This window comes from Pagrus pagrus, assembly GCF_965226575.1.
Source record: "Pagrus pagrus genome assembly, chromosome: 19".
NCBI lineage: Eukaryota > Metazoa > Chordata > Actinopteri > Spariformes > Sparidae > Pagrus > Pagrus pagrus.
Window position 1 is genome coordinate 10,189,870 of NC_140203.1, and position 27,500 is coordinate 10,217,369.

The window sequence follows — 27,500 nt, forward strand, 5'->3', positions numbered from 1 at the left end:
TGTGACTTCATTTAATATATACTTTAACAGCAAATCAGCTGCAAAGATAAGTCGCACACATAGTTATTTCTGACTGATTCATTTTCGGTTTGTAATTTCGGCCTGTGCATTTCTCAGTGGATGTGTTTTGATAGCTATATCATAGTGAAGTTGAACTTTGACCTTTTGGATATAATAGTATGTAATCACTTCATTAATCTAACCTATGTGACATTTATCTAAAATGATGTTGTAATTGTCATATGAATTGTTGAGTAATGGCCAAAAATATTTGTGTGTGAGGTCACAGTGACCTTAATCTCTGACCACCAAAATATAATCAGTTCATGCTTGAGTCCAAGTTTTCATTCTTGAGACATCACGTTCACAGGAACGGGATGTACGACCGGACAACCCAAAAACATAATGCCTCAGCTATCACCGGAGCTCAGGCCGGAACCGACACGGAAATCTCACTTTTTCTACGATATGGGACTTTTGAAATGAGTCAGATGGGAGTGTACAAATGTGTCTGATAGAGCAAGAGACTAGAAATGCACAAAAACACATTGTTGTCGTGCAATTAAACCTGTTTAATCTCATGCTTTCAACTGCAATTCAAAGCACTGTCAACTGAACAACACAATAAAAAGGTGTCTTTCATTTTGAATTGTCATACATTCACGAGTGCAATTATTATATTATATAAGTATAAATAAGAAAAATATCTGATGTTTTAGAATATAATCTCTCTTTTAAAAAATTATTCTAACGTTTCAGAATAGGAAATATAGTATTTACATGAAGCAGAATATATACAGAGCGAAAAAGATACAGACATTCAGCGCTGTTCCCAAAACCCCGAGATAAAATTAACAGTTTGTACCCATTATAAATATATATTAAAATTTAAGCTACACGTTGTACTGCAAGTGTGCTATCAGCCCGAGGATAGTTTGATGGCCACGTCTGACAGCATAAATATAACAGTACTTTAAGGAAGGGGTGATTATCCCACTATAAGGTGCAGGGTCGGTTGGAGTCGGCTCTTCTTGCAATTCTATTTTCAGCAGTTTAAGTCCTGACATGACAAATCTGAATCAGAAATGACTCCACAACCCTGCTCAGAGGTGAAAAGGCGCTATGGGCCAGACTAGTCGGTCTTCTTGCAGCTTGTCGTCTCCATGTTCTCTGACTCTTCTTTGGCTTTGAGCGATCCGCTCCGTCCCTTGTCAGGAGAAACCGGGGTGTGCTTCCCTGATACTCCGTTCTCACTGGACCCTTTGGTTGCGGCGGTGGAGGTCGTCGTTTTGCTTGTGCCGTTGTCGATGCACGCTTTCGTCACCTCGTCGGTGAGGACGGCATAAGGGGAGGAGCCGCTGAAGAGGGTCTTGTAGATGGCCGACTCGAAGGCAGCGAATGGTGAGGCCGAGGAGCCCGTTAGCATCATCCTCGACTGAAGAAGAGAAGATAAATGTGTCCGTTAAAAATACAGTCTTATCATTTCCAAACTGGGAATGTATGTTAAATCACAGTAGCAGTGATCCTTAAAGCAGCTACAATAAACACACAAAGTAATTGGGTAATATTTTAGTATCTGCTTCTCATTAGGAGACGAGAATACAACATCTGCATCATCAGGAAGGAAAAAATAATAAACAGCAGGTTTGAACACAACTCTTAAATCTGACGAAATGGCTGAGCGTTAATTTGACAGATCAGAGTCAGAGCGAGCTAACAGAATGAGAGTTGAAAGAAGACATGGTAGATTTATCTGTGTCTCAGTCAAGAGCACAAGTTTCCCAGAGAAGAGAAGAGAGGGTGATGCAAGCTGATGAAAATGATGCAAAAGCCCCAGCCCTGCGGGTAATACCGAGCTAATGTGAGTCACATCAGCTAAAACTTCAAAAAAGCAGAGGGAGAAAGGTCATTTAGAAGACAGGACACCTCGGATTTGGAGGGAACTATGGCCAAAACATTTGTTATACCTCAGTTAAGATCCAACTGATAAGCAAAGAATGCTATTAATCAGGTTTCTTGATCATAGGTGAGCAATTTAATGAACCAAAACATGACTTCTGGTTTGTTTCAGAATCACTAATACCTTGGTTATATATTCTCAAGGTCACAGTGTCAGGTAGGATAGAGCACACTGACCTTGTTGACGACGGTAAAGATGGTGTAGATGAGCATCAGGTGGTGCTTCTGGACGGGCAGGTAGTGGGTCTGCTGCAGAGCAAACAGCACCGCTCCTATCAGGGTGATCTTGGTGGGGCTGAACAAAAAAAGAGCAGTTATGAGATAATGTGATGACATTTTTTTTAACTTTTGCGTCACAACCATGTAAGATACAGTGACCAAAGGCCGAGTTCAAAGATTGGTGTCGTTCGACCCATGAGTACTGAGTATTTATATAATAATGTAACAATGACACTGAGCATGTTGCTGGGCACGGTGGCTGGTGTGAACCCATCGCAAGATTGGTCTCTAGTTTGTTGAAGGCATGGACATTTTTTGTGGGGAAAAAACGACAAGCTATGGTTCGTTCTGGAGGGTTAAATGCTATAAATGCCAAATTTCTTGTGAGCAACCAGTGGAGACTCCAGGGAGTGACTGTGAAGATACACTTTATTGTCTTGACAGGAAAATGTGGTTTGGGCTTCTCTCCATGCTGCATCCATCCAAAAAAATAAAAAAACATTACACACACAAAAAAGACTTTGTCAAAAACAGGGTGAGACAGCTATAGGGCACAAGAAACAACTAAGAAGAAAGTAATGAAAACATACGGTAAAAATAAAAGAAGAAGAGACTGAGAAAAAACATACAGTGATAGTAAATAGCGAGCAACCTGTCGTACAGAATAAACTTTCAGTAGGAGCTACAACAAGGGAATAGTGCTACAACTGGAAAATAGTCACCAATAAACCAAAAACTAAAGTAAAAAAAAAACTCTGCTGGTTTTTATTGCGATTCCAACCTTGTTTCCATCTCCCCCAATTAAAATATTTATTGAAGTAGGAATACAAGAGTTTATAAATCTATTCAAAAAACATGGTACTCCAAACCGATGGTCCTTGAGGGGGTACCAGGTGGTCCCCAGCAAAAATGTGAGTAATTTATCTTCATTTTTATTCCATCCAAATGACATAATGACTATTTTGGTCATTAGTTTCTCATACTCTCTGTAATAAAACATCTATGAAGTCATATTCTCAACAGATGAGGATCCCTAGGACAAAACCTTCAATTACCAAATTGTGATCAGTGGTCTAATTTGTGTCAGTTTAGGGGTCCTTGATGTGAAAAAGGATCTCCTCCCTGATGGCAGTGCCTGGTTTCTCAAGGCCGACAGAGAAATAGTCCGGCACATAACCAACCGTAACGCTGCAACTTGTAGTCATGCAAATAAGCGTATTTCCCAAAACTATTCCTTTCAATTTCACATTACATTCAATGCCTAACAATACACTCTAGTGTATCAAAAATGTTGCACAAATATAGACAAAAATCACTGATGTAGAAGACTTACTAAGACATTTTGAGGAGCTCATTAGTCTCAGGTTTCCATACGCCCCGAACAAGCTGCTCAAAATTACTTATCAGACCACCTCCAGCACCTGGTGGGGGTAAAAAAAGAGACATATGGTTGATACGGATTCATATGGAGCACTTGTTTGATTTTAATTAAAACACAGAATAATTGTATAAGCTCTTATAAGACTATGTTATCATAAACCTCCCTCAGCATGCACCACCAGCTCCTGACCTTTAGCCCACCCGATGGCTATCATCACCAGCAGACTGTCCTTGTATTTGCCGTGGGCCTGGGTGACCCCTCCGAGCACCTTCCACGTCCTGGTCACCTCCTTCATTCCTGACAGCACCAGTCTGAGAGGCAGCAGGGCGGCGCAGCAGTACACCAGGTCCGTGGGGCAGTAAAACACCAGGTACCTGTAGAGACGTACAGGCTCAAGTAACTTCACTTCACCAGCAGAGGGCGCTGTGGATGTTTTTGTGAGAGGCGTGTAATTATATGTGCCACCAGCAGAGGGTACCAAAGGCTGCATATTGAGACCTTGAGAACTTTACAATCACCTCTCTGTTTCATTTAAAGCCTTCCACATTTCATGCTTCCTTTAGAGGTAATCGAGCATGGATACTCACAAGACAACCTCATTATTCTGTATAAGGGACCTTTGTGTGCTTCACTTCCTCTCTCACTCTCTTCTCCACCTACACATTATATTCTTCAGACCCCCCAATATTTACCAGATGATGGAAGCGAGCAGGACGCTGGTGCCGTTGGATAAAGGTGCGACAGGTGGCTCGGCCAGCATGATCCCAGACAGCACAGCGCCGCCGAAACAGAAGAGCATGGAGCTGAACCAGCAGGCCAAGGGGCTGACTCTGGACACCTCGAGAGCGCCTGCACAAGGAGAGAAGTGTATTTATGAGCTTGAGTCCTCTTTATTACATACATAAGGTATTAGCATTCCCACATGGTCTGTTAAAGCCTTGGAACACCCTGAAATCACTGTTATTATTGAGTGCTTACCATAATAAGCATCAAAATAAGGGATGATTACTGTCATTACATAAATCCCTCCTTAAAGACAGGCTTTGTGGATATGAGTAACATTTGTCTAGACTAAAAGGACATTTGTAAAGTCTGCACCACTGGTTCCCAACCTGGGAGTCCAGACAAAGGCTGCAACTAACAATTATTTTCATTATTGTGAAAACATGCTCATTATAATTTCCCAGAGCCGAACGTAATGACTTCAGATTGCTTCTTTTATCCACAAACCGTCCGAATCGCAAAGGCTCGTCATTTACAAAAATAAATGGCAAAGAAAAACAGCAAATCCCAACATTTAAGAAGCTGGAACCTGCAAATGTTTGACATTTTAGCTCGAAAAGTGACTTACACGACCAAATGATTACCAAAATAGTTGGAAACTAATTTGCTTTTCAGCTTCAATTAATCTCTGAAGCTCTAGTCCAGTCGCCAAAGTTTATTTAGTGTGTATGATTGTTAAAAATTCAAAGAAAAAGTAGATAATACAGAGAATTGTTTAAAAAGTTATTAACAATATCAGGAAAACTCATTTCTGATTCAGTATTCGCAGGAAATAATGTTCAAGATTCATCACAACTCTTGTTTTACACAAACTTCCCACAGTTATTGTCATGGTTTGGGTTTTTGATAAAGTGATTTCCTGTTTTATTTTGGTAGATTCTTCCATGCGTGTCATATTTTACTTCCTTTTTCGATTGCCCCATTAGTTTCACCTGTCTCTTACTAGTCTCCCCTCCCTTGTGTATTTAAGTCCTTGACGTTCCCTTCACTATTTGTCAGTTTGTCTCGTTTGTTCCTGGAGTTTGCTCTGTGTTTGTTCCTCGTGTTTCATTTGCATTTCTGCCTGAGTTCCCTGTGCTTTATTTGGTTGTACTTGGTTTAGTTTTTGAATGTTTTGTATTTCCTTGGTTCTTCCTTTCTTGTTTTTTGATCAGCTTGTCATTAAAGTTCAGTTTTTGTTCTACCATTTGCCTGCCTTGCGTCTGCTTTTGGGTCCTTTTTTATAGGACAGTAAAAGTCATCATGCTCATTGTTTTGGTTATTGCTTAGTTTATTAAGTTGTTGTGTACTGCCTTGACTATAATATGAAATATCCGATGATAGAAAAGGGGTCCCGGCTCTATAGTCGCCTATATCAGGCTATAAAAAGACAGTGGAGTTTGACACTTTAGCCTTTTCCCTAGCTGATGCATGCCTCTCCCAACCCCTGGTACAGTATAATTATTAACTTGTTAGAGTTACAAATACAGAGAACAAAGAGGGAGAGGTTCGTCAAGCACTGTTACATTATTTGCGTCTGGGCCTAAAGTTCAAAGTGCAGAGGAGAGGCACGACATTTACAGTCACAAACGATATCAGTTGACTGTTGATAACCATCAGCGGCTCAATGCTCCCTGTGTGTTTCCACCCTGTTTAAAAAGAACGCATGATTCCCTTTTTCCACTGAAACCATTTACTCACCACACGAGTTACAGGCAACTCAAAACGCATGTGAACTGCTCTGTTTTAAAATGTTATATGTGACGTTCTCTTACTGTAAATCTCCATTCTGAAAGATTATCTAGCTCAAGTGTTATGTTGACAAAATAAACACAGAGAGATCTCACATATCCTAACACTATCTGAGACTGACCGCTCTGGCTACCGAAGTTAACGCTGCCAACCTACACCCTGATATACGTGTTTCACTTAACCTCGACAGGTAACGCCTGAGCCACCTGCCCCGAGTCACTACGGCTGCACTCAGGACCATACTGGTAATCTGAGGATTACAGACAGATTATAGACTCCTGGAGAGAGATCGGTACACCGGGAGGATTTATGGCTCTATCTGCCTCCTCTGCAGACTCCCCATGGATTCAGCCCATGTGGCTCATTTTTATCACTTTGCTTTAACTTCTACAAGAATAAAGAAATGACAGAGAAGCAACTGAATTTACCACCCATTAAAAGAAAAAGAACAAACTTATTATGTATTATCTATTACAAGAATTGCTGAAAATTGAGCTGTTCAGTGTGTTTAAAAGCATGAGTATCCCAGTTATGAGATGTTACAGTTATATTGACCCATTTTTACCATTTTTGAGTTAAATATAGCAAAGCAGACTGGTGGATGGGCAGAGAGATGGACTAAATGTCCACTGGTTTTCAATACAGGGCAAAATATCTGTATATATATACAGAATACAAAATCCTGTTTGCAGTGTACTCATGGATGTACAGACAACTATCACTGAATTACTTTGCTGCTGAAGAAAACTTAAAAGCGTGATGATCCTCAGGCAAGTTCTGGTGTTACAAAGAACGTCTTTATTTCTATGATTTCACTGTCAGAGACAAAGATATCTTTGAAAAGTGTAAGACACACTGACTCGTAAATGTTGTGTATCATGTCTCTGTGTTCAGAGTTACGTATCAGAAGTAAGAAGTTTGATGCCAAGTGCTGGAATCAGGCACTAAGAGTTTCAAAGTACCTTAATAGCTTCAATAAGCTTTGTGTCACAGCCACTGCTGCTCTGACTTCTGACTGTCAGCAGGACAAACTGAAATAACTCACTTCCTGTTGTTGTAGAGCACCTACTGTACATGCACCCGCTGATGGTGGCCTGGAGAGCTCAACACACTGCAACTTGTGAAACGTGCAAAAAGACAAACCACAAGCAAACCCTGTTTGTCTCACATCTGCCTGGGTGTTTAAAAAAACCTCTGCTATATATCAGAGCTAACTGTAACAAACGGTAGTAACTTATTTTGTGTGTGATTTGACTTTTGCAAGTGAAAACAGTGACCCATCATAGGCTATTTAAGGCTCTTTTAGGGGTGCTCATGTACACCTACTGTATATTTAATCTCAGCACCCCTGAAGAATAATCAATTTATTATATTCCCCATCCACCCGGAAGAAAAAGAACATTTTATTTATGTTTTTAACCTCGTCAATGTGCACGTATTAGAGCTCATTGTGAGTCTTTACTGAGTTTTGCTATCATTTACCGATGGCACGTCGTGTAGGTAGGTCTGCCTATGTGAGATTACCAGGCGGGGATCCTCAAACGCACACACGGACCAGAAGATAACGCCAGTTGAGGACAACTTACTACTAAACGTCTCGTTATGTGTGTTTCTGTTTTGTTCTGTGTCCACATGAATTTGAAGGCAGTGAGTGACACAACCTTTTGTGTGCACATGAAGTCTGGTGCAATCAGGGTTTGTGTTTCAATACTAGTTGGCGCAGTTAGAAGAGGAGGAAGTCTGAAAAAACAAAAATGCACCGATTGTCAGTGAAGATAGAGCGGTTTCCTCCTGTGAGAGCCTCAGTCTACAGGAGTCCTGACATAAATGCTCAGTGTTGGTGCTTTTGGTCTAACGGCAGTTGTGGCACAGTTCAAGTGCAGCACATTGCTTAAGGAGTAAACAACACTGCTATGTCATCACTTTTAGCTTCAGAGCAAAACAAACTGCCGCAGTCTGACAGGCCTGACGGCCCGGCACCAACTTTGAAACAGCGTTTGACTGAAGAGGCGTTACCTTTCGCTTTATACTTTTTTCAAAGCATGATTTAAATCTGCATATATACCATATGTACAACAAATTCACACTCTGAAACATGACACACTGCCTGGACTGCTCTGACATGCTGGAGCTACAAACACACCTTCACCAACTCAGGAACCTGTCTCCTGGTTTGCATTCGAAGGAGACACATTTACAAGTCAAATTTGAGGCAATACAAGCAGAGTACACCACAGCTGTCATATGGACTCCATTGTACTTTCAGTTCCTCTTTTTTTTCTCTTCCCCTCTGTATCTACCTCCGGTGGGAAGGTAGTGCGCGGGTTCATGTCATGGCTCGTCTCTTGTCTCCTCAGTTTCTCCCAGGAATAAAAACAAAACTAAAGACAACTCCTTTTTTGGAAATCTCTCCCCCTTTAGAGCCTGCTGACATAGTTGTTGCAATGTGAGATCAGTTTGCCCGTGGAGTCATTTTAAAACGAGAGCAAAGGCCACTTGTAAATGACCTTAGATTTGTATATTTACTGGTGGAACACACAGGAAGGGGATAATGTGACAAGTAGGACCTCCCTCCTCGCTCTTTGGACTGACTCCCAGGCTTTTCTTTACTCCTGGACTCTGTTCTCTTAATCTACAATCTCTAACTCTCCCTTACCCTTCAAGTTCATTGACTCTCTCTGACACTTTGTCCTGGCTTAAAGGTGCAGTATGTAAGAATTGGCCACCTGTCGAATTTATACTCAAAAAGTTGGCCGTAATATCACTGGAGTCACTGTTAGATGCTGCTAACTGCAGCTGCTGTTTGCTGATTAGCTCGATTAGCCGTGCATCTAGCGGTCAGACTGGGAGCTCGGAGAACCAGGGAAGTGTTTGAGCTTCGGAGCAGCGTGGCTAGCTGGTTAGCATGCTAACTTCACATCGTTAACACTGTTATTTCTTCAGACTCTGTTGATAATATTAGTTCATTTTTGAATGTTTTCAAATACATTTCTTACACGTTGCACCTTTAACCTCTCATTAGCCAACGTCTTACTTTCCTTTGTCCAATATTTTACTTTCATAGTTGTTCTTAAAGCTTTTTCTTCCCCTCTGTCCTTCTCTCTGTTGGACAGCACTCAATATGTCAAAAGTGGCTTATCCCTGGTTATTTTGGGCTTGAACCAGTGATTGACATGTAACCACTGCTCCTCGGCCTTTTCCCTGCCCTGCTGTGTGAACTAAACTATCTGCTTACAAGAAAACTGTAGTGACAGTGAAATGAACTTGCTTTTGTGTTTAATGCCTAATCAAATGAGCTTTATGTTTTCCTGTTTGAAGCTTTGGAATAATGATTTTGTTGTCTTGAAAATGACACTTTCCTAATGACACTAAACTCTCAGACTGGACTGCACGACGGAGCAGGAAAGGAAGATCTGACACAGGACAGAGAAGAAGAAAGGGAGGGTTGGCATGCCTTTCCTTCTTGGGGAAGAAGAGGTGCAGCTAGCGCCCCCTGAGTGTTTTAACTTTCTGTCTGGTTTTACAGGCAAAATTAAAGGGAAAAAATAAGGATTTCGTGTTGTGTTTACTGAACTCTGGCATATAGTTTGGGCATATTCTGTGTCTCTGTCTTTCAGCTCCAGGAAGATGGATGGGAGCAGAGGATGAAGGGTTAAAAGGTCAGATGCTTTGCGAGGCAAGTTCAAAAATAGACTGTAGTTAAAGCAGCGGGACTACAATGGACTGTGTGTGTGCTCTTGTATGTGTGTGTGCGTGGAGAGTCATGTCTCTGTGCAGTTAAAGTCCACCTGTCTCTGTAGACACCATCTCAGTGACATAACATAGTTGGCTCGGTGCCTGCCTTTGGTCTAAGCTGATACAATCGGCTGTAACTCGGTGAGCCGGTTTGTGCTTCATATGTGTGTTACAGTGTGTGTTTGCCAGTCACACAAAGAGGGCAAACTTGAGTAAGAGTTTAAGTGATGAGATGACTGTGTTTGACAGTGTTTTTCCACAAAATCCCATCTAAAAAAAGAGTGGACAGCACTGTAACAGAGTTAATTTAATCAAGCAATCAATCAATTCAACTGACTTCAAGAGTCTCTTTGTTTCAGAGGTAAACACTGTGTTCCAGTTACTTTGCAGATTAGGATTTTACAAACAACGGTTGTTAGACTATGAGCAATTTCCATAGATTAAACCACCTAACAGTATATAAAGTAGTTAGAAGTAGCTTCACTACAACCATTTTGATGCATTAGTTATAATAATATGGTGCATTTTGTTGCTGATACTTCTTTACTTTTACTTGAAGTCAAAGCAGTTTTCTTGTAATGGAGTACATTTACTACTTTTCACTCAAGCAAAGCTGGACAAATCTCTTCACATGTGCAAGACGAAGCTATAGTGACTGATTTTGTTAGTTTGAACTAGTTCTGTCATGATATCAGAGGCCAAACACATTCACGATTACGATATTATCGCAGTATCTATAGAAATCAAAATGAAATCTATCTTTAACTTTGTTTACTGTGTGTTCTGTCTCTTTAATGGAACATTAATTACCCTTAAAATATTAGTGTAGGGAGGTGGAGAGAGTGTGTAGCCATAACTGTAAAGAGAAGTGGACAAAAACAACAATTAGGCTACTATTAACTTCTCATTACTGGTAAAAAAGGCAACCACATGAACTCATAAACAAGGCCAAATGGGATATTCCAATAACACTTATTCCTTTGCAAATGCCGACTGAACTTTTAACTTTGACTTTAACTAACGATCTATAGTAAGTGTATTAATATAATATATTAAGTGCTGCTAGTCCTTCACTGGTTCCCTTCCCTCTGAACTCTAGAGGGCCAGCCAGGTGAGAAGAAAAATCACACAGATGTTCGATATTCGATATTGTGATAATCGGCACAAGTCAAGACTGGTTTGGTAAACGTTGTGCAACATCCTTGCACAAGAAATTTTAATCAGAAGTTAAAGATCTCCATTGACTTTAAGCCTGATACTAAATAAACTCTTTGTTTCATGACTGAATAAACAAACTGACCTTAAAGGACAACACGATTTCATACTGTTTATATTTGGCGGACCCCGCCACATTTCTAGCTTCAGACAATTTCCTCTGAGAACAGCTTGTTTATTTACTTATGGGAAACAAATAAATACTTCTGAGCTTGTATATTGACCTCATTAACATTGTAAATATTAAAATCCTGAGTTTTATTTTTCTACACGGTGCCCCCTCAACAAAACGTCCCTTGTGGCTGCGTGCCATTCCAGTGGAGAGCTGTATATAATACCAGGATATACATAAAGCTATGTAGGCTTATTATATAAGTTGGAAGTTTCACCAGGTCAGTTTTTTTTTTTGCAAAACAAAGCAGCACGGCTGTACACAGCTTGGTGAAAGCTGTGCACCGTCGAGGACACTTTGAACTTGGAGCCACTCACCTGGCTGCTCCCTCAGAGCCATGACGGACACGATATAATGCGCCATGTCAAAGTATGGAAACATGGACAAGTTTGCCAGCCCGTGGGACAGCTCGTCCAAATGCAGCACCTCGAGCAAATCCATGATACTATCTCTGAAACTCTTCAGCGAGAGTAAGCTCGCCTGGTTAACCCCGGCGAGGAGTTCAAAGTGAGGGGAAAAAAGGCACCGGTCCAACTCAGAGCATCAAGGCGCACAGCTCGGCTTCATCTGCCGCCTGTCGGGTCTGACACCAGCCGGTGGCCCAGCAGCTGTGTGTCCGCGGAGTAACTGGCGCCAAGTTGCCCACAGCTGGTTAGTTGACTTCAGGGGGCAGATCTGTATTGCCAGAGGATGGTCATGGTCGGTGTTGCCCCATCAGCGACGCTGTCATTAACGCATAGGCGGAATTCCTGCTCCGTGTTCCGCCATGCTAGTGATGTGGCAGGCGGAGCCAGAGCGGCTTCCTGATTGGAGGAGCGGGAGCGCGGCGAGCCAATCACGTGTCGGAGTGTGGCCTTTCTGAGGTGATGCTTACAGGATTTGGAAAATGTAAACAAAACCCTGAACACACACATATCATGTAAGATTGGAGGGCAAAGAGGGAGATTTGAAGAATTAAAAACAGTTAAAGTATACAGGAATGATACAGTTTTAATTTTCAGAAAAAAAAAGATATAATATTCAGAGGAAAATAAATCAGAATATAATCAGAAAAAAGTCATAATATTTAAGGAAAGAAGTCTTAATAGCTATATCAAGAAAAATGTCTTCACATTCAGATAAATAACTCTGAATATATTGAGATATAAATTATAAATAATTGTAATATATCAAGAAATAGTCATAATATTCTGAGTAAAAAGTCATATATTGAGGAAAAATAGTCTTAGAATGTCATAATTATACATAAATAAAATATAAATACACCCAGTAGGCTGAGGATCTGTTTTGCATAAGTAGCCCACTTTAATAGGTGGAGCACACAGGTAGAACTGACACGTATTGTGATATTTTACATCAATAATATAGGATAGAATTGATATTCTATTATTATATAGTATAATATTATATTAATGTGTAAATACCATGTTATTATATTGTTGCTCTTTTATTAGGTCTATATTATGTCATTAATATCATTTGTGCTTTCATTTTGAGGGTGGACACAAGCTATTGCCACCTATCCAAACTGCACTCAAAAATGAGGTAATCTCTCAGTTTTTGTTGTTGTTGTTTACTGTATACATTTATGACATAGTATTTTTCTCTTGTATTAATGTTTGGTCTGTCCTTCATGATGATATGGCTCTAAGGAGAGATCGGAGCTCGTTTTTGATGCAATTTAAATATACACAGAGGAAAACAAGGTATCTGTTTCATCTTATAATCATTATATTAACTCTATGGAAGCCAATCAATCAAACAGACAAGACACAAGGCAACTGAGAACAATACACTAAATCAGAGCCTTGTGACAAGTATGTTCATCCCATAAATCACTAAAGGGAGGGTGATTAAATCAAACTTGATTGACAGTAAACAAAATCAATAATAATCCCAATTCCAAATCCTTTAATCTCCTATTTCCTCTTTGTCCTTCCCCAATTAAGAATCATATAACAGGCCTCAACCAGAGTACTATTCATGTTTATGCAATAACACCTGAAAGCACATTTTAAACACATTCAAAATAGGTGGGTGTGGCTGGTTTATCCTTTATGAACTCCTGTGGATTTCTCTGGTCGGTATAATCATCACTAGTTTCATAATAACTTTAAAAATCAAGTTCAAATCATATAAAAAGTCCAACACAAATATGATGGATTGACAGAAGTTGCAAGGTTGGTTGCACAGTACGTAATTTGACATGAAACAATAGTTTTTGTGCATTAAAAACGGAATCAGAAATAATAGATGGATCACTTGAAACCTGGACTTAATGTTCTTGTACTGTATACTGGGATTATGATCTGAAGACTTTGTTAAAGTATGACGTATGTGTGAACTGTGTCATGTCTCTTGTACAGCTTTCTTCTGGCCAGGACGAGCATGACACCTGGTGGTGGCTTTTCATTAGTTTTTTTCTTTGTCTCTGACTCTTAAAGGCTTTTCACACTGCATGTAGCCCGGGGCTTAAATTATTCTTACGTCCATCACATAGTTCACACTTGCACATTCCTGGCACAATCCAAAAGGGTTATGTACGCTGCATATTATTAGCCCAGGGCTAACAGTTGACCCTGGGTTAACTAAGCCCCTTTTCACACACAGATATTTAACCTGGAGTTAACCTAGGCCCAGGGCTACACGATTCACACTGCACTTCTACTAACTCTGGGTTACATGTGTGACATTGATTTTCTGAGAATAACCCCAGCTAAAGTCGGAGTTAGCCCACTTTGGAATATGCCGGTGTGAATGCTTTCTTAGCCAGGAGTTACATGCAGTGTGAAAAGCCCCCCGACTTTAGCCTAGGGCTGGCTGGCCCTACTCCAGATCAGGGTCAGGCCTGAGTTTGTCGGGTTATCCCCTGATGATCGATTAAACACAGGGCTAAAAGGTGCCACTGTGAAATTGGGCTCAAGTAAACAGAGTAGTCACACGTTATTCTAGAACAAGGACTAGTATAAGCACAGTGTGAACTGTATAGCTTTGGGCTTAGCTGTGGACTCAAAATATGCACCATCTGTTTTACCTTTAACCTTTTTGCCTCAATTGCAACTGAATCAGATCTAATAGAAGCTCTGCCTCCCGCTGATAAAACAATGAGACATCCAACAATGAGTCTTTGAGCTTACACGAAGCTTGACTAAATTACTGAAAAACACACCTAAATAAAGCATTAAGTTGTTCAGTTTGACCTCACACAACTGGTTACATGTGTGGAATAAATGAATTAACCATTACAGATTAAATGGGATGCCTTCATGAAGACTTCATTGCACAACATCTTCTATCCTACTGAAACATACTCATCCATTAGGAATACTCTACTACTCAGTGACATCATGTTTCATGTAAAAAAGTTAAGTCACTGAGGGATCGGTTGGTCTGCATACAGGAGACTGACAGAAACATAAATAGTCATCTGTTGATAAAGTTCATACGAACTTAATCATCAAACTCTGGGCTTGATTGAGGTGTGGACCAGTGAAAAATGCTTGTTTACACTCTTTTGACCAAACATTTTTTTGAAGACATAGTATATATATAAATCTCTATATTTTTCAAGAGTTACAAAAACACAAATAAGCATATACAAATACGCAAACATGTTTATTGCCTTGCTTTGATTCTTCATTACAATGAATGGTTTATAATTTTTTTGTTTCACATACTGTCAATGAATACAAAACACGAGGGAAACGTGTGCAACGTCAGTTAATCAGAGTGATCATTAGCGTTATATTACAAAGCTTGTTTCAGTCCTGTTTTGTATAAAGACAACAACACAGAAGAATCCATTACATGAACATTTTCATTCCAGATGATAATGCCAAGATATTTGATAGAAAAGTGACCACGGGATGTTTTAGGATGAAGATTCAGAGCCTGCCTAGTTTTTTTGTTATGTAATTGTGTGTTATTAACAAAATGACATCTCAAACTATAAGGTACAATAGCAGACAGCCTGACTGCAAGATAGGCTGATGGTTTCATTCAAATCTGCGGGAGTAATTTTTGTTATCATGCAATTCCTACTGTTTCCTAAAGTCAGAGCAGAAACCTTAATTGACTGTGCGCGAAAAAAAAAGTTTGGACATGTCATGACTTAAATTTATTTGAGTTAATAGTTTGTGAGCTCAGATCTTGCACACAGTCGCTGCTTCTGCTTCTGTCCCTGTGGTGTAAACTGGTAGTTATTTATTTTGAGTGTGTGATGTAGTTCAGGTGGAATACAGCCTCGTGAGTGAATGGCAGGACAAACTTGTACGAGCACAACTCGTCACATAAAAAACAAGCTATTTGAGCAATTCAGCTCTGCTGGTGAGATAATGACAATCTCTGTTAAAAACATGCAAATACTTTTAACAATTTGTTAATTTAACATTTTAGGAAATGTATTTATATATAAAAAAAATTAAAATACAGAAAAAATACAAAGGACTTGACCTTGGTGACCTCAATGACAGCTACAGGCCCATCAAACAGCATATAAAGTTGTTAAAATGTGCACATATAACAATGTGAAAGGCCAACAATTAGTCTTACTTAAAACTTAAGGTACTTTTTACTAATAATACTTTTACACTTTTCTTATGTAAACTCTTGTATGCAAGACTTTTAGCTGTAGAACAACATTTCATGCATGGCAAAACCTCAGGTCTGATCACCAGGGAGGGAGCCAAGAGTGCTGAGTGTACTGGTCCAGTAGTGTAGGGGTGGGAGAGAATGACTTTTTCTCTGTGACAAACTTACTGAAACACGTGTGAATATTTTCTTCAACTACAAATTCCACTGTCACAGGTGCTCAGTTATTTTGTTCCAGTAATACCCTCATTGAATAGTACAGTCGGGATCCTGTGCTCGTGGTTTCTGTTTGCTGGATGGCGAGGAGCCTGCCTTTTTCCTGACCTGGTCCGATTGTGGCCTTAACACTAAAAAGAAAACACACTTAGTGTAGAATTAACCTACATGAAATACAATAAACTGGATCAATCTTTTAAATGGATTTGAGAGATTCTGTCATCCATTTTTAACTTAAAACTTCCTTGTAACAGCACGGTTGTCGATATTTAAGTGCAAACTACAATTACAGCATCGAGGTTGTATTCTGTGCACCAGTTGCTGTTCCAGAGCTGTGGGTTAGGGTTTTGAAAAAAAAGTCTCTATCCATAGGAATTGTTTCCATAATGTCCATAACTTCAACCTGCCAGTGGCAAAAACGAAAACACTTTTAGTGGATGTAACTGTTAAGGGACTTGCCCCAAAAGCTTACGATCTCAGTCATGTCCCTGCTGCCAGCTAAGGTGATCTGCTGGACTGATTCTTAAGTCTGAATCATTTACACACCAAAACATGTAAATATGAGGCCAAGGTTTAAAAATATTGGAATTCCCCTAAACTCAGTTTAGTCTAGATCAGTTTAACTTACTGTCAGGTGGCAGCATAGGGAGGCTGTTTCTGCGCGGAAGCATCCCATCTGACTCTGCAGGGATACAGACAATACACCATTACAGACACAGTTGGTTTCCACAACCAGCATTAACATTTTGACAGCCTTTATAGACTGATACAATTATTATCTACTCCTCCACACCTCCTCTGACCTGTGATGTCTTTACTCAATAAATGTATAAACCAAAACAAGGAGACGAAGAGGAGCAACTCATTGCCTTCATGACAAAGTTGTGATTCTTTCTTTCTTTCTTTGATTTATTCAGCAGACATTTTGTGCCAGCTGAAAGCAGGGAGGCAAAACAAGTGGTTTGTGTGACACACTGCTCTGAAATATGATCAACAGTTATGGTGGTGTGTTCAGTGTTTGGTTTAATATCCGCAGGCATGAAACAAACAGTAACTGAGTGGGTAGACATCTTCCTTTAGTATTCCTGTTGTTCACAATTTCAAACACTTAGGGATCTCAATCTCCTTTCCCCCTGACAAATTAACTGTTAACAATTACAATTAAGTCCTTTTATTCATTAAGAAGAATATATTGCCTTGTATACATTTTATTGGCTTCTGCTATTTTAACTTACTGTTGGGCAGTGGGCTGCCGATGCTGCTGCTTCTGCTGGGCTTCTTCAATGGCCCTGTAGGGAAACAGAAAACATTGATATTCATTCATTTTTTTTTTTTATGAAGAAAAAAAAAATCAGTGCTATAATCAGAAGTTGCAAACATCTTGTTGGTCTTTTAAATGTCTGCCTGGCAACACTTATTTTATTTCTTCATTATTTTACACAGTAATTCACATTCGTTTTGGAGGCAGCTCGTCAGCTAGCCTCAGGTCTGCCGGTGCCTCCAAATGACTCTGTTGAAAAAAACCCAATCCCCAGATTAAATGTTGGCAATGCACTTTTCTGCAAACCACGGATATGATGAAACTACATTTCTTCAAGTAGAATTTTCTATTTTTAAGTTGTGACAACTATCTGGTTAGTTTAAAGCACTACAATCACTTGGTTAGTGTTCGGAAAAGATCATAGTTTGGCTTAAAATACTTGATGTGGTCCCCACAAACACAGCAGGAGATACAACATCTCCTAAAAAATATCCAGTGGTTTCACACACAAATGTTGGACGCTGTCTCAAACAGTGGTCACTGGCTTGCCAGCCTTGCGGCCATGTTAAACTTCACCACTACTGAGCTACTGGGGCGCTAATTGCAGAGGTTAGCATGCTAACCAGCTAGCTCCGTCCCGTCAGGGTCCAAAGCTCCTGTGCTAATGGTGTAGACATTAACACTACCCTGGTCCCCGAGCTCACAATCCGAATCACTAGCTGCATGGCGAGTATGAATTTAGCAGGTGTCTAATTCTTACATATTGCACCTTAAACTGCTGACATTTTATTCATAATGGCTGAAGCTACAGCAGGAGTAAGGCTTTCAAAATCAGATATGTTAAATGAATCAACAATGCACAGTGCAACGACCTCTGGTTATGAAATCATCAGAGAACTGAGCTAACACTGAGCTGACAGAGAGCATTAAGTGTCTGTTGTGTTAATGCCAATAAGTGTGATCACATATACATACAGTATATCATGCTCCAAAACTACTGTTACTCCTGCTTTCTGTAAATAATCAAGCTAACAGTGTTTAAGCAGTGCGAATTTAAATATTAATGTTCACTGGCCTAACGAAAAGAGAAAACGAAGCACACGAAAAAAATACTAACTACTCATATGTGGAACTCGACCAACATGGTTGAAGATGGCCTTCTTCAGATTAAAGTGAACACAGCGCTTTAAAAAAAAAAAAAATACTAACTACTTTATTTCATGTGGAACTTGACTAACATGATTTAATGACAGATGGTCTTTTTCAGGTTGAAGTGAAGAAGTAACCCCACCCCCCATTTAAAAAGCCATTAATGATGAAACATCACAGCGGTAAATGAACGACCCCAAAATGAGTCATCAGACATGAGATTTCCATAAAGAGAGAGTGTGTTACGCTGACTTAAAATGTCTTACCATGCGGAACAGATGAGCGGCCCCCCATTATGTCCCTGTTAGAGGTATCGGAGATGGACCATAAACCAAATGATGTTTTTAAAAACCTAAAGAGAGAATATCATACATTTTAGTGTTTGTTTACATATTTAACCTTCTGATGCTGCGTCATGTTAATGTCTTCATCAATGCATCTTCCTGTAGACCTACACTTACTGTATATGTAAGTTTGGAGAGCCACTGGAAAGTCAAATTCCTCTCTAAACACACAATACACACACAATAGCCTAATAATAATAATAATAATAATAATAATAGTGCTATATGCTGTAAGTGATGTAAGAAAGGTCATTAAAATATGCAAAACAATATTAGAATAACCTGTGTAAAATATTTTGCAACCCCATAAAATACACAAAATAAATAAATGAATAAATAAATAAATAAAACAGTCTGTAGGCCTGATATTGCTGCACATTACTCGCAAGAAAACATGACCAGTTAGCATTATGCTAGCCTTATTAGCATAACCTCTTGATATATGAAATTGCGTCTCCACAGTTCACTTCGGCCTAAATGTTGCAACATTTGTCACAGTCGTCTCAATAAATCAGGAAATTATAAATTATAAACTGAAACATGTCAGGAACTCTCCAAACTGCAGGTGCTGTGTTAAAAACAAACTTTGGATCTGCTCTGAACAGGTTACTGATGGGAGGGCGGTGGCTGATAGTAATAAGTTAATTAATTAGTTAATAATGTAATCTGTGACCTGCAGTCCTGTTATAAACTCTACTGATCCATTAATAATACCGATGACTTCGACCTGCATTACTCCTGTCTTTATCTGGTTTTAGTCGAGTTTACTCACCAGCTGAATTTCTTGCTGCAACACAACCTGTGACACAAACTTCAAGACAAACATTGATGGAAGTGAAAGTTAAAAAATGGTCACATGGTCAGGAAGTGACCAAATGTGACTACGCAGCTACATATTCATGTTTTCTCATTTTATACTTTGGTGCCTGCCTTTGGTCTGAGCTGAGCTGATACAATCGGCTGTAGCTCAGTGAGCTGGTTTGTGCTTTAAAGTTTGCTTCACTCACTCTGCTTCATATGTGTGTTACAGTGTGTGTTTGCCAGTCACACAAAGAGGGCAAACTTGAGCAACAGTTTAAGTGATGAGAGAACTTTGACAGTGTTTTTTCACAAAATCCTGCACTGGACTGCACTGTAACAGAGTTAATTTAATCAAGCAATCAATCAATTTAACTGACTTCAAAACTCTCCATGTTTCAGAGGTAAATACTGTGTTCCAGTTACTTTACAGATTAGGATTTTACAAACAAAAATTGTTAGATTATGAGCCATTTCTATAGATTAAACCACCTAACTATATTTAAAGCAGTTAGAAGTAGCTTCACTACGACCATTTTGATGCATTAGTTATAATAATATGGTGCATTTTGTTGCTGATACTTCTTTACTTTTACTTGAAGTCAAAGCAGGAAGTTTTCTTGTAATGGAGTACATTTACACTGTGGTATTACTACTTTTCACTCACGCAAAGCTGGACAAATCTCTTCACATGTGCGAGACGAAGCTATAGTGACTGATTTTGTTAGTTTGAACTAGTTCTGCCATGATATCAGAGGCCAAACAAATTCACGATTACGATATTATCGCAGTATCTATAGAAATCAAAATGAAATCTATCTTTAACTTTGTTTACTGTGTGTTCTGTCTCTTTAATGGAAAATGAATTACCCTTAAAATATTAGTGTAGGAAGGTGGAGAGAGTGTGTAACCATAACTGTAAAGACAAGTGGACAAAAACAACAATTAGAAGTATTCACTAATTAGCACCAGATGAACTCATAAACAAGGCCAAATGGGATATTCCAATACCACTTCTTCCTTCGCAATGCCCAGTTCTATACCTAACCTTTGTGTATCAGCTGATACCGAGTACCACTGATCTGATATCCTGATACTGTCCTGCCCACATATTGCGATACACGATATTATCATCAGCACCCTTACAGATTCAATGGGATGCCTTCATGAAGACTTCATTGCATAACATCTTCTATCTTACTGAAACATACCCATCCATTATCAATACTTTACTACTCAGTAACATCATGTTTCGTATTCTCTTATTTAAAAAGTTAAGTCACTGAGGGATCGGTTGATCTGCATACAGGAGACTGACAAAATGATAAATAGTCATCTGTTGATAAAGGTAACTTTTAATTCTGTATTACAGAAAACATTTTTTTGAAGACATAGTTTATATATATCTCTACATTTTTCCAAGAAATGTCGTATTTCACAAATAATGTCATAGTAGTAGCAAGTCACAATTAATATGGAGATTTTTTTTTTTCATTCAGTTTATGGCTTTGAATTCACTTTACTGCCATGACTCAAAGTCAAAAAGACAAAAAGGCTGAATATGTCTTTAAATTAAGTTGATACAAATCCCTAATATGTCCTTTAAAAAGAGAAATAAAATAGTGTAAATGTAATTTTTATTTGTAATAAAATAAAAAAAATTAAAAAAGGTATTTCTCATTACTGATCGATGAATTAGTGACAAAAATTCAATGAAATATTTTGGTAACAATCACTGGTTACACATCTCTCTATCAGTCTGCAAAGATCCTGATACATTACGGAGCATTAGAGAGCAAAAGGAGTTAGAAATTCTGCATCATTTCAAAATCTTCAGCAGCACAGTGACCCAGAAGACACCGACATCTCTCTCATGAATATGCAAACATGTTTATTGCCTTGATTTGATTCTTCATTACAATGAATGATGTGTAACGTGTGCAAAACATTTCATTTCATAAAAGGTTTTCAATACAAGTATTGAAAAATGTCACAAAAATGTCACTGATTGTAATAGAGTCAGTTTAAATGCAGAGAAATTGTCATTTTAACACTGTTAACGTCAGTTAATCAGAGTGATCATTAGCGTTATATTACAAAGCTTTTTTCAGTCTTGTTCTGTATAAAGACAACGACACAGAAGAATCCATTACATGAACATTTTCATTCCAGATGATAATGCCAAGATATTTGATAGAAAAGTGACCACGGGAAGTTTTAGGATGAAGATTCAGAGCCTGCCTAGTTTTTTGTTGTGTAACTGGGTGTTATTTACAAGATTACATCCAAAACTATCAGGTAAAATATCAGACAGCCCGACTGCAAGATAGGCTGATGGTTTTATTCAAAGCTGCTGGAGTGTAATTTTTGTTATCATGTAATTCCTACTGTTTCCTAAAGTCAGAGCAGAAACCTTAACTGACTGTGTGCGCAAAAAAAGTTTGGACATGTCATGACTTACATTTATATGAGTCAATAGTTTGTGAGCTCAGATCTTGCACACAGTCGCTGCTTCTGCTTCTGTCCCTGTGGTGTAAACTGGTAGTTATTTATTTTGAGTGTGTGATGTAGTTCAGGTGGAATACAGCCCTGTGAGTGAATGGCAGGACAAACCTGTACGAGCACAACTCGTCACATAAAAAACAAGCTATTTGAGCAATTCAGCTCTGCTGGTGAGATAATGACAATCTCTGTTAAAAACATGCAAATACTTTTAACAATTTGTTAATTTAACATTTTAGGAAATGTATTGATATAAAAAAATATTATGGTACAGTTATGGATTTATGATTGTTTACTTTAGCTTTTCCCTTCACAGTTACTTGGAGTTATAGATAGTGTGTCCTCCACAGCCAGGTCTGATGACCAGGGAGGGAGCCAAGAGTGCTGAGTGTACTGGTCCAGTAGTGTAGGGGTGAGAGAGAATGACTTTTTCTCTGTGACAAACTTACTGAAACACGTGTGGCTATTTTTTTCAACTACAAATTCCACTGTCACAGGTGCTCAGTTATTTTGTTCCAGTAATGCCCTCATTGAATAGTACAGCAGTTATACTGTGCCCGTGGGTTCTGTTCACAGGATTGCGAGAAGAAAGCCTGGATCTTGACCCGGTTTTTGTTCCACCAGTCCACCGGTGGCCTGAACACTAAAAAGACAACACTGGATTAGAAAACATACTTAGTGTTGACTTAATCTATTCTATTCTGTGCACCAGTTGCTGTTCCAGAGCTGTGTGTTAGGGTTTTTTGCAGAATACTATGATGTCACATTGCATTTAACTTCTGAACTTTTGGATAACAAATTGCATAACTTCATCATTTTATCCTGTTAGAAATGTGTGTGTCAAATTTGATTGTAATTATTGTATGATTTCATGAGTTATGACCAAAAATGTGTTTTGTGAGGTCAGAACGACCTCATCCTCTGACCACCACATTCTAATCAGTTCATCCTTGAGTCTCTCTGGACCAAAGCTCTTGGTAAGTACCAAAACATGTCAATATAAGGCCCAGGTTTAAACATACTGGAATTTCCCTTTAATATAGGCAAGAAAACCCAGTTTCGTCCAGTTCAGTTTAACTTACTGTCAGGTGGCAGTAATTGACAGCTTTTGCTGCGGCGAAGCTTCCCATCTGAAAGGACATATTCATTACTTCTTTCATCCACATGTAATCTGTCATAAACCTGCTCATTCCAGTGACAGTTGGTTTCCACAACCAGCATTAAAATTTTCACAACCTTTATAGACTGATACAATTATTATCTACTCCTCCACACCTCCTCTGACCTGAGATGTCTTTACTCAATAAAAGTAGAAACCAAAACAAGGAGCAGAGGAGGAGCAACTCGTCAGTAACCTGCTCTTCTCATTGCCTGATCTCTAGTCTCAATCACACCGGACCTCCTGCTCCACATTTACCGGATGAAGTACAAAGAAATTAAAAACAAAAAAGCACCATTAATGCAATAAAAATAACGTTTGGCTTCCTGCAGTGAGAACTGTTGTCCACAATTTCAAACACTTAGGGATCTCAATCTTCTTTTCCCCTGACAAATTAACTGTTAACAATTACAATTAAGTCCTTTTATTCATTAAGAAGAATATATTGCCTTGTATAAATTGTATCTGCTTCAGGTAGTTTAACTTACTGTTGGGCGGTGGGCTGCTGCTACCGCCGCTGCCGCTGCTGCTGCTTCTGCTTCTGCTGCTGCTTCTGCTGGGCTTCTCAAATGGCCCTGTAGGGAAACAGAAAACAGAAAACAACTTCTTCAGGTTGAAGTGAAGAAGTAACCCCACCCCCCGACTGCCATTTAAAAAGCAATTGTTTGACCTTCACTTTTTGCATGTTAATGGGAAATTATGGTACAGTTATGGATTTATGATTGTATACTTTAGCTTTTCCCTTCACAGTTACTTGGAGTTATGGATAGTGTGTCCTCCACAGCCAGGTCTGATGACCAGGGAGGGAGCCAAGAGTGCTGAGTGTACTGGTCCAGTAGTGTAGGGGTGAGAGAGAATGACTTTTTCTCTGTGACAAACTTACTGAAACACGTGTGGCTATTTTTTTTAACTACAAATTCCACTGTCACAGGTGCTCAGTTATTTTGTTCCAGTAATGCCCTCATTGAATAGTACAGCAGTTATACTGTGCCCGTGGGTTCTGTTCACAGGATTGCGAGAAGAAAGCCTGGATCTTGACCCGGTTTTTGTTCCACCAGTCCACCGGTGGCCTGAACACTAAAAAGACAACACTGGATTAGAAAACATACTTAGTGTAGACTTAATCTATAAGGAATACAATAAACTGGATCAATCTTTTAGATGGACCTGAGAGATTCTGTCATCCATTTTTAACATAAAACTTCCTTGTAACAGCATGGTTGTAAATTTAAATGCAAACTACAATTACAGTACATCATTGTGGCTGTATTCTGTGCACCAGTTGCTGTTCCAGAGCTGTGGGTTAGGGTTTTTTGGAGAATACTATGATGTCACATTGCATTTAACTTCTGACCTTTTGGATAACAAATTGCATAACTTCATCATTTTATCCTGTTAGAAATGTGTGTGTCAAATTTGATTGTAATTATTGTATGATTTCATGAGTTATGACCAAAAATGTGTTTTGTGAGGTCAGAACGACCTCATCCTCTGACCACCACATTCTAATCAGTTCATCCTTGAGTCTCTCTGGACCAAAGCTCTTGGTAAGTACCAAAACATGTCAATATAAGGCCCAGGTTTAAACATACTGGAATTTCCCTTTAATATAGGCAAGAAAACCCAGTTTCGTCCAGTTCAGTTTAACTTACTGTCAGGTGGCAGTAATTGACAGCTTTTGCTGCGGCGAAGCGTCCCATCTGAAAGGAGATATTCATTACTTCTTTCATCCACATGTAATCTGTCATAAACCTGCTCATTCCAGTGACAGTTGGTTTCCACAACCAGCATTAAAATTTTCACAACCTTTATAGACTGATACAATTATTATCTACTCCTCCACACCTCCTCTGACCTGAGATGTCTTTACTCAATAAAAGTAGAAACCAAAACAAGGAGCAGAGGAGGAGCAACTTGTCAGTAACCTGCTCTTCTCATTGCCTGATCTCTAGTCTCAATCACACCGGACCTCCTGCTCCACATTTACCGGATGAAGTACAAAGAAATTAAAAACAAAAAAGCACCATTAATGCAATAAAAATAACGTTTGGCTTCCTGCAGTGAGAACTGAGGATCTGTGACGGATCGTGTTGCAACTTCATCTCTAACTGAGGTTCTCCTGAGGTAAAAACACAGATTTAATTATTTCTTTTACATGAAGGGGAGGTGGCTGGCACATGCATGAGCACGTCCGCCATCGTGGACAGACGGCATGACACGTACGGCAACACAAGATTGTGATTCTTTTTGATTTATTCAGCAGATATTTTGTGCCAGCTGAAAGCAGGGAGGCAAAACAAGTGGTTTGTGTGACACACTGCTACGAAATATGATCAACAGTTATGGTGGTGTGTTCAGTGTTTGGTTTAATATCCGCAGGCATGAAACAAACAGTAACTGAGTGGGTAGACATCTTCCTTTAGTATTCCTGTTGTCCACAATTTCAAACACTTAGGGATCTCAATCTTCTTTTCCCCTGACAAATTAACTGTTAACAATTACAATTAAGTCCTTTTATTCATTAAGAAGAATATATTGCCTTGTATAAATTGTATCTGCTTCAGGTAGTTTAACTTACTGTTGGGCGGTGGGCTGCTGCTACCGCCGCTGCCGCTGCTGCTGCTGCTGCTGCTGGGCTTCTCAAATGGCCCTGTAGGGAAACAGAAAACAGAAAACAACTTCTTCAGGTTGAAGTGAAGAAGTAACCCCACCCCCCCGACTGCCATTTAAAAAGCAATTAATGATGAAACATCACAGCGGTAAATGAACGACCCCAAAATGAGTCATCAGACATGAGATTTCCATAAAGAGAGTGTGTTACGCTGACTAAAAACATCTTACCATGTTTAACAGATGTGCTGGCCCCCATTATGTCCTTGTTGGAGGCATTGCAGATGGACCAAAAACCAAATGATGTGTTTAAAAACCTAAAGAGAGACTGTCATACATTTTAGTGTTTGTTTACATGTTTAACCTTCTGATGCTGCGTCATGTTAATGTCTTCATCAATGCATCTTCTTGTAGACCTCCACTTATTGTATATCTAAGTTTTGAGAGCCACTGGAAAGTCAAATTCCTCTCTAAACACACAATACACACACAAAAGCCTAATAATAATAATAATAATAATAATAATAATAATAATAGTTCTACATTCTGTAGATGATGTAAAAAGTCATTAAAATATGTAATACAATATTACAATAACCTGTGTAAAATATTTTGCAACCCCATAAAATATGCGAAAAACAAAACAAAAAAGTAACAAAACAATAAAAACACAGTCTGTAGGCCTGATAGTTAGATAGACACATTACTCGTAAGAAAACATGCCCAGTTAGCTTTATGCTAACCTTATTAGCATAACCTCCATTCCTCCTCACTTCGGCCTAAATGTTACAACATTCGTCACAGTCGTCTCAATGGATCAAGAAATTATAAATCATAAACTGAAACATGTCAGGAACTCTCCAAACTGCAGGTGCTGTGTTAAAAACAAACTGTGGATCTGATCAGCAGGTTACTGACGGGAGGGCGGTGGCTGATTGTAATAAGTTAATTATTTAGTTAATGATGTAATCTGTGACTCCCTGCAGTCCTGTTATAAACTCTACTGATCCATTAATAATACCGAGGACTTCGACCTGCATTACTCCTGTATTTATCTGGTTTTAGTCGAGTTTACTCACCAGCTGAAATTCTTGCTGCGACACGAAATTTGATGAAAGTGAAAGTTAAAAACGGTCAAGTGGTCAGGAAGTGAAGGAAAGTCCCTAGTTTACACCATGGATCTATTATAAGACCATCCACTGTTTACACTCAAAAACATGCAACCAGTAAGCTATATAAAATATGATGCTGTAAAATACTGTTTACATGTCAGCACATCAATAATAATAATAATAAAGATAATAATAATAATAATAATAATAATAATAATAATATAGTGATATAACACTGATAGGGCCCATTCTGACTTGGGATGGGAATCACAGAGTAACTCGCATACGATACAACTCACAATATGTTGGCCATGATATCAATAGTGAGGTAATATAGTGAATAATCAGACTCAATCAATACTTTGGAGGCAACACCTAACATCTCAGTATGTTTTCAATCATTTAAATTAGCTGCTCTTATGCTTATAACACTTATAAACGATCTTAATTTAATAATAAATGATCTGTGAGTCGGTGAGACAGTATATAAAGGTATTTGAAGAGCTTTAATAAGCTGTATTGTAAAACATAGCCACTAGATGGCAGCAGTCTGCCATCGCTCAC

At 39.0% G+C, this 27,500-nt stretch overlaps 2 protein-coding genes across 4 annotated transcripts; both read right to left on the reverse strand.

Moving 5' to 3' along the window:
* Positions 1 to 554: 554 nt before the first annotated feature.
* On the reverse strand, positions 555 to 11,967 carry tmem38b (transmembrane protein 38B). Of its 2 annotated transcripts, none has more exons than XM_084382679.1 (6): positions 11,513 to 11,967; positions 4,252 to 4,408; positions 3,749 to 3,933; positions 3,512 to 3,599; positions 2,137 to 2,254; positions 555 to 1,435 (listed from the first exon to the last, which is right to left on the reverse strand). In XM_084382679.1, exons 1-6 carry the CDS (start codon positions 11,634 to 11,636, stop codon positions 1,133 to 1,135), a joined length of 975 nt encoding a protein of 324 aa, XP_084238805.1. In that variant the 5' UTR covers positions 11,637 to 11,967; the 3' UTR covers positions 555 to 1,132. The 2 variants fall into 2 exon arrangements, with proteins under 2 accessions (XP_084238805.1, XP_084238806.1); XM_084382680.1 differs by lacking the exon at positions 11,513 to 11,967 and adding an exon at positions 8,217 to 8,313.
* Positions 11,968 to 20,888: 8,921 nt separating this feature from the next.
* Positions 20,889 to 26,935, reverse strand: LOC311275176 (uncharacterized protein). Of its 2 annotated transcripts, none has more exons than XM_084383483.1 (8): positions 26,904 to 26,935; positions 26,056 to 26,141; positions 25,793 to 25,864; positions 24,867 to 24,914; positions 24,201 to 24,291; positions 23,703 to 23,789; positions 23,138 to 23,185; positions 20,889 to 22,698 (listed from the first exon to the last, which is right to left on the reverse strand). In XM_084383483.1, the coding sequence occupies exons 2-8, from the start codon at positions 26,056 to 26,058 to the stop codon at positions 22,583 to 22,585; spliced, it is 465 nt and encodes a 154-aa protein (XP_084239609.1). In that variant the 5' UTR covers positions 26,059 to 26,141; positions 26,904 to 26,935; the 3' UTR covers positions 20,889 to 22,582. The 2 variants fall into 2 exon arrangements, with proteins under 2 accessions (XP_084239609.1, XP_084239610.1); XM_084383484.1 differs by having other exon boundaries at positions 26,056 to 26,152; positions 26,904 to 26,928.
* Between the last annotated feature and the right edge of the window lie 565 nt (positions 26,936 to 27,500).